Source organism: Diceros bicornis, chromosome 17 (assembly GCF_020826845.1).
Source record: "Diceros bicornis minor isolate mBicDic1 chromosome 17, mDicBic1.mat.cur, whole genome shotgun sequence".
Lineage (NCBI taxonomy): Eukaryota > Metazoa > Chordata > Mammalia > Perissodactyla > Rhinocerotidae > Diceros > Diceros bicornis.
In genome coordinates, this window is record NC_080756.1 from 22659837 (window position 1) to 22666134 (window position 6298).

General features: G+C 47.9%; 1 protein-coding gene across 2 annotated transcripts; it reads left to right on the top strand.

Annotated features, from left to right (window-relative positions):
- Positions 1-1759: 1759 nt before the first annotated feature.
- AMIGO2 (adhesion molecule with Ig like domain 2) lies at positions 1760-5301 on the top strand. 2 transcript variants are annotated; one of them, XM_058558433.1, is made up of 2 exons: positions 1760-2341; positions 2713-5301. In XM_058558433.1, exon 2 carries the CDS (start codon positions 2779-2781, stop codon positions 4342-4344), a length of 1566 nt encoding a protein of 521 aa, XP_058414416.1. In that variant the 5' UTR covers positions 1760-2341; positions 2713-2778; the 3' UTR covers positions 4345-5301. The 2 variants fall into 2 exon arrangements, with proteins under 2 accessions (XP_058414416.1, XP_058414417.1); XM_058558434.1 differs by having other exon boundaries at positions 2053-2345; positions 2716-5301.
- Positions 5302-6298: the final 997 nt, after the last annotated feature.

A 6298-nucleotide genomic window follows, 5' to 3' on the forward strand; every position in this document is an offset into this window, starting at 1 on the left:
TTTCCTTTGGAAAGGATGTTAGTTACTTAGTAAATTACTGCAACTACCTGGTCATTTATTAGCCACTTAAAGGGTGTTCCTCTGAGTGATTTTAGTTCTATTTCTCTGTGTTAATCATTCTAACTGTAAAAATGAAGGCCTAGGGACCAAGTTTCTTTTGAGAACCTCAGGAAGAGGGGCCTAACTTTAGAAAATCTTAACCTCTGCCTCTCCCTTGGGAGCTCACAGTGAGGAATGCTTTCACCAAGCATTTCAGGCTGTATTCTTCTTATGATAAAATTCGGGTTTTCATGAAACTGAAACTAATCTGAATCAAGCTGCTCTCACCTGAAAAATCTTGATTTACCGGTGCTATTCCAGACTTATCCCACAAACAGGCTAACAATGCACACAATTCTATTTAAACTGGTCACTGACCTAACAGATCTGTACTACCACGTGAATCCATTCAGGAACAACGCAGAGACCAACTAGCACTAAATCCAAGGATGCTCAGGCGCGTGTATGAGGCGGACGGAGTTGGTTGTCTCTGAAATTGTTTTTATTTTTTAAGTAATATTACAAGTTATGTGCCCTGCCCCCACTGTTTTCTCAATTTGCCCTGCCTTTCAGTCTTCCTATGCCCTCTGTTTTGGTTAGTATCTCATGCCAGGGCAGTAATTTATTTCTTTTAATCCGGATATAATGGACAAATGGGTCATTTGTCTCAGTCAAACCCCATCGTTAAAACTGATTTCGGAATTAAACAAAATGGATTTGTAATCGAAAAGCTCATCAGCCCCACACCCTCCATCTCATTTTGGCCTTGTCTGCCCGGGCTTGCACCTCCCAGCCTGCTGGACCAAAGCCGCTTGAGTTGGGCGCCCGCCCCGCCTCTACGCACGGGATGCAGAACCTCCTGAAGAATCTCGGCGCGGACACCCCTTCCCGTCTCGGATCAGTCCCTGTCCGGCGCAAGCACATTTGCCACACACACACACACACACACACACACACACACACTCACTCTCTCTCTCTCACACACACTCACACACACTCACTCTCTCTCTCTCTTTCACACACACACACACACACACACACACACACAAAGTCTGGCTCTGGGATTTTTTTTTTTTTTAAGCTTAATACCCTTATCTTTGCTTTCCAGGCGGAAGGTCGGCTGCAAGCCTCCTTTCCTGCGCTTCTCCTTCGCGAGCTGGGCACCATCCCTGATGCCACCTCCAGAGTTAGGAAAGGGAAGAACTTTCCCAGAGGGGTGCGGAGTGTCCCCGCTGCGCCTTCCCGGTTCCTTCCCCCAGGAGAGATGCCTGTTGCAGCGGAGGGAACGTGTCCGATTCCCCTTCCCCTGACCTCTGGCCCCCAAATGTAGGCGGAGACGGAAGGCTGCTTCTGTTTATTTTGTAAACCTTTAAAACCAAGTGCACTTAGCGCCGTGGAAGCCCCCTCGGATCTCACTCAAAGAAAGCTGAAAGAGGTCGGGGAGCTCAGTGGACTGGGTGGGAGAGAGACGCGACCTGCGCGGCCGTGACGAAGTGGGTCTTCAAGGGTGCGACCTCTGCGTCCGCGGCTGGGCGTGTCCCCTTTAATCTCCCCCCACCCCACCATGCCCCTGTTCTGAGTGCGTCGTCATCCCGGGGGCTGCCAGCCCCGGCCTCGGTGTGGACCCCCGCCCCGCCCGCAACACCGATCTCCCGGGTTCCGAGAGGAGCTGGAGGAGGAAGGCGGGAGGCAGCGGCGCCGCGGGCGGGAGTGAGGGGGGCGCCGGCCGCCGCTCCAATTGGCTGCGCCGCCGCCCGCTCCGTGCACCGCGCGCCCCCCGCCACGCGCCCAGCCCGCTCCCGCCCGCAGCCTCCGAGCTGGTTCCCGCAGGAGGGAGGACGCGCAGGGGCGGGACCGGTCTCCCGGCCCCGCTGCCAACCCCGGGCGCGCGGGGATAAAACCCGGCCGGCGGCGCGCGGGAACCCCGGGTCCTGTAGCCTCCAAAGCGCGGAGAGGCGGGGCCGGGGCTGGCCGGCTGCCCGCGCCCCCGCCCCTCGGACCCGGCTCCGGGAGCACGACGGCCAGAGCGCCGAGGCGGTACCTTCAGCCGGGCAATGAAGAGAGCCCGGGAGAACCAGCTGGAGCCGGCGGAGACGTTCCCTGCGCCCGGGGTTACTGCTGCCGCCGCGGCTTCTTGAAACTCCCCGAAGTTGAGAGCCAGCGAGAGGCTGCCGCCCGCCGGGAGCAAGAGGGAAAGGAACTCGGCAGATGCAAGAGTGACAGACGGAGACAGACAGACGCACAGACCTTCAGAAGACACCACCGTCGGCGGCCTATTCCCGGAGCCTGTGAGGCTTCCCAGCTCAGTGAGTTGCTTTCTGGACGAGTGGCTTGCTAAGTATTTCCGTTTAATTGTTTATAGGATGCGTTTGTGTATTTTTGTGTCTGTTGGAGGGAGTTTAAAAAAAACAACGCAGGATGCACCTTACAAAAATATATTGAGTTTCAGATGTTGAGACGGTTGTATTGATAGAATGTGACTGTAAATGCCTGTAAGCAGGAATAACCCAGGAAATATTGCGTTTAACAGTAAAAAGGCAACATAGGCTCCCCAGTGTGAAATAAAACCTCCATTTCAAAAGTTATTGGAAAGAAAGCAAGGTATGACTTTAAGGGTTAGCTGGTGGTAGTTAACTTTGCTTTTTTACCCCTCTTTAAATATTGATTGTTTACCAGGTTCACTGGTGGGAGGCTGAGCTGGTGGAAAAGGCGCCTGGAAGAGACTTAGAGGCGACCATAATGTCTTTACGTTTACACACACTGCCCGCCCTGCCTGGAGTTGTCAGACGGGGCTGCAGGGAACTGCTGTGTTTGTTGGTGATCACGGTGACTGTGAGCCGCGGCGCCTCCGGGCTGTGCCCCACCGCGTGCATCTGTGCCACTGACATCGTGAGCTGCACCAACAAAAACCTCTCCAAGGTGCCTGGGAATCTTTTCAGACTGATTAAGAGACTGGATCTGAGTTATAACAGAATCGGGCTTCTGGATTCTGAGTGGATTCCAGTGTCGTTCGTCAAGCTGAACACCTTAATCATTCGTCATAACAACATCACGAGCATTTCCACGGGCAGTTTTTCCACAACTCCAAATTTGAAGTGTCTTGACTTATCATCCAATAAGCTGAAGACCGTGAAGAGCGCAGTATTCCAAGAGTTGAAGGTTCTGGAAGTGCTCCTGCTTTTCAACAATCGCATTTCCTATCTCGATCCTTCTGCGTTTGGAGGGCTCTCCCAATTGCAAAAACTCTACTTAAGTGGAAACTTTCTTACGCAGTTTCCCATGGATTTGTATGTTGGAAGGTTCAAGCTACCAGAACTGATGTTTCTAGATGTTTCTTATAACCGGATCCCCTCCCTGCCAATGCATCATATAAATTTAGTGCCAGGCAAACAGCTGAGAGGCATCTACCTTCATGGAAACCCATTTGTCTGTGACTGTTCCCTTTACTCCTTGCTGATCTTCTGGTATCGTAGACACTTTAGCTCGGTGATGGATTTTAAGAACGATTATACCTGTCGCCTGTGGTCTGACTCTAGGCATTCCCATCAAATGCTTCTGCTCCAAGATGGCTTTTTGAATTGTTCTGACAGTATCGTCAATGGTTCCTTCCGTGCGCTTGGCCTTATTCATGAGGCTCAAGTTGGGGAGAGGCTGATTGTCCACTGTGACAGCAAGACCGGTAATGCAAATACAGATTTCATATGGGTGGGTCCAGATAACAGCCTGCTGCAGCCGGATAGAGAGATGGAAAACTTTCACGTGTTTCCCAATGGAAGTCTGGTTATAGAAAGTCCTCGTTTTGAGGACGCCGGAGTGTATTCCTGTATTGCAATGAATAGGCAACGCCTGTTGAATGAAACTGTGGATGTCACAATTAATGTGAGCAATTTCACTGTAAACAGATCCCATGCCCACGAGGCATTCAACACAGCTTTTACCACTCTTGCAGCCTGTGTGGCCAGTATTGTTTTGGTACTTTTGTACCTCTATCTGACGCCGTGTCCCTGCAAGTGTAGACCCAAGAGGCAAAAAAATATGCTCAACCAAAGCAGTGCCCATTCATCTATACTCAATCCCGGCCCCGCTAGCGATGCCCTCGCTGATGAACGGAAGGCAGGTGCCAGTAAAAGAGTGGTGTTTTTGGAGCCACTGAAGGATACTGCAGCAGGCCAGAACGGGAAAGTCAGGCTCTTTGCCAGTGAAACGGTTATAGCTGAGGGCATCTTAAAGTCCACCAGGGTGAAATCCGACTCGGATTCAGTCAATTCAGTGTTTTCAGACACACCCTTTGTGGCGTCCACTTAATTTTGTGCCTATATTTGTATGGTGTAATAATTCAGTCTCTCCATGTTTAACTATGTGTGTGGTCTGCAAAATAAACAGCAGGACAGAAATTATGTTTTGTTTTTTGAAAGACAACCAAATGGTCTCTTTAAATGGTTGATAGGAAATGTGATACAGCACTTAGGGTGCTCAACGTGCCAGAGGAAGATGGAGTTGTTTTCCAAAGTTTAAGTTCCAGATAACAATATCTTAGTCTTTAGCACCACTGGCAATTTCAAAGCTGGCCTGGAGGTGATTGATATGACTGACAGTGTCCTTCCATTCAGGATTCTTGAAAGAAAAAATAAATTTCACGTATTAGTGTACTTTAAAAAGAGACTTTACTAATTTATTAGGACCAAAGTTGAGTTAAAGAAAAGGATTAGTGTCCCATTTCACTTTAAAAAGATGTAAAAGGAAGAACCAAGCAGCAATTATTTGTAAAGCACAAAGTCAAGTTAGATTTGGGGATAATTCAGCTAATTTCGTCATTTCAGACCAGAGCAGACAGACTACACTGAAAACATTTACTGTGTAATGCCACATCCCATATGCTGTTGGAGAAATAGTGCAATAAAGGTACACTTGTTTGACTGTCTTCTTTCCATTCTGTACATTTCTTATCCTTGTACAAAAGCTCTTACTGAGAGTTTCAAGTCATCATTATTTGCCATAAATATGTAGGTGTCAACACCAAAATGTCTGAGTAACTTCTTAAGCCTTTGTTCTAGCACACTAATGTTTGTTTAATATGCTCGTGTGTATGTAAATCTTAAATTATATGAGCTATTAAATAGATCCCATTGTATTGTGCTTTAGACATTTGAATTAATGTAAATATATGTATTCTGTGACTTGATGTTCTGTTTTATTTGACTATTTAAAAACATAAATTGGAGATGTTTTACGTGATCAGATTGTTCTATTTTGTGTAAAGTACCCTCTATGGCAAACATCTCTCCAAAGTTCTTTGAGTTACAATGTAGAGTTTATTTTTTTAAGCGGAAAAAGGCTGTAAAGTGTTTTACATGTTTTACTCTAATATCATTATGCACTTCAACTGGGTTTGGAAGACACATAAGCTCCAATTTTGCAACGCGTGAGAGCCCAGGAGACCCCCTTCTTAGCCCCATATCTGCTAAGCAGTAATTGAATACCCACTCTGGACCTAGGTGTCCTCAGCTATAAAGTGAAAGTTTCAGACTAGGTGATGTTTAAGGTTCCTTCCCATACTGGAAGTGATGATTTCCCGGTGGTCTTAGCTCCATCACAGACTTGCACTGGCTTTCTGAAACTGTACCACATACCAGTGGAATACAGGAATGAGATTAGGATAGAGAAGCATAGCACTGCATTGCTCAAAGGGATGTTTTGGATCGTTGAATCCAGCTCCTTCCCTTTCTCAGGGACAAACGAAGCCCAGAGAGGGTTGTGGGTTGTCTCAGGCCACACAGTGAATTAGTGACAGGAATAGGAGAGCTTGAATTCTGGATTCTTCCTGGCAAAGATAAGGCAGTCAAAGAATGGTTGTTTTTAACAGTGGGCATGGAGGAGGAGCTAAAGAATGAGATAGAAGAGTGGTCAGAAAATGGCAAAGGAACATCAGGGATGTGTTGTCACTGGGGCAAAGAGAGATAAGAATTTTTAAAAGATGGAAGTGGGCAACAGTGACAAATAGTGCAGAGAAGTAGATGAGAAGGGAAGACTGCCTTTGGCAATGGTGGTTTTGAGGGAATGGTGGACACTTGGTGACAGATGGTGAAGTGCCAAGCCAGGCTCCCAGTGGCAGACGCTGTTCAGAAGTGAGTGAGTGGCCAGGATCGTGCCTTAGGGAATAGGATGCAGAGCCACTGCTCAGTAGCTTCGAAATTCCTTATTGCATGGTGTTAAAAAATTACTGCCTCTGTCTTGTAAACACAGACTTCACCGGTTAGAT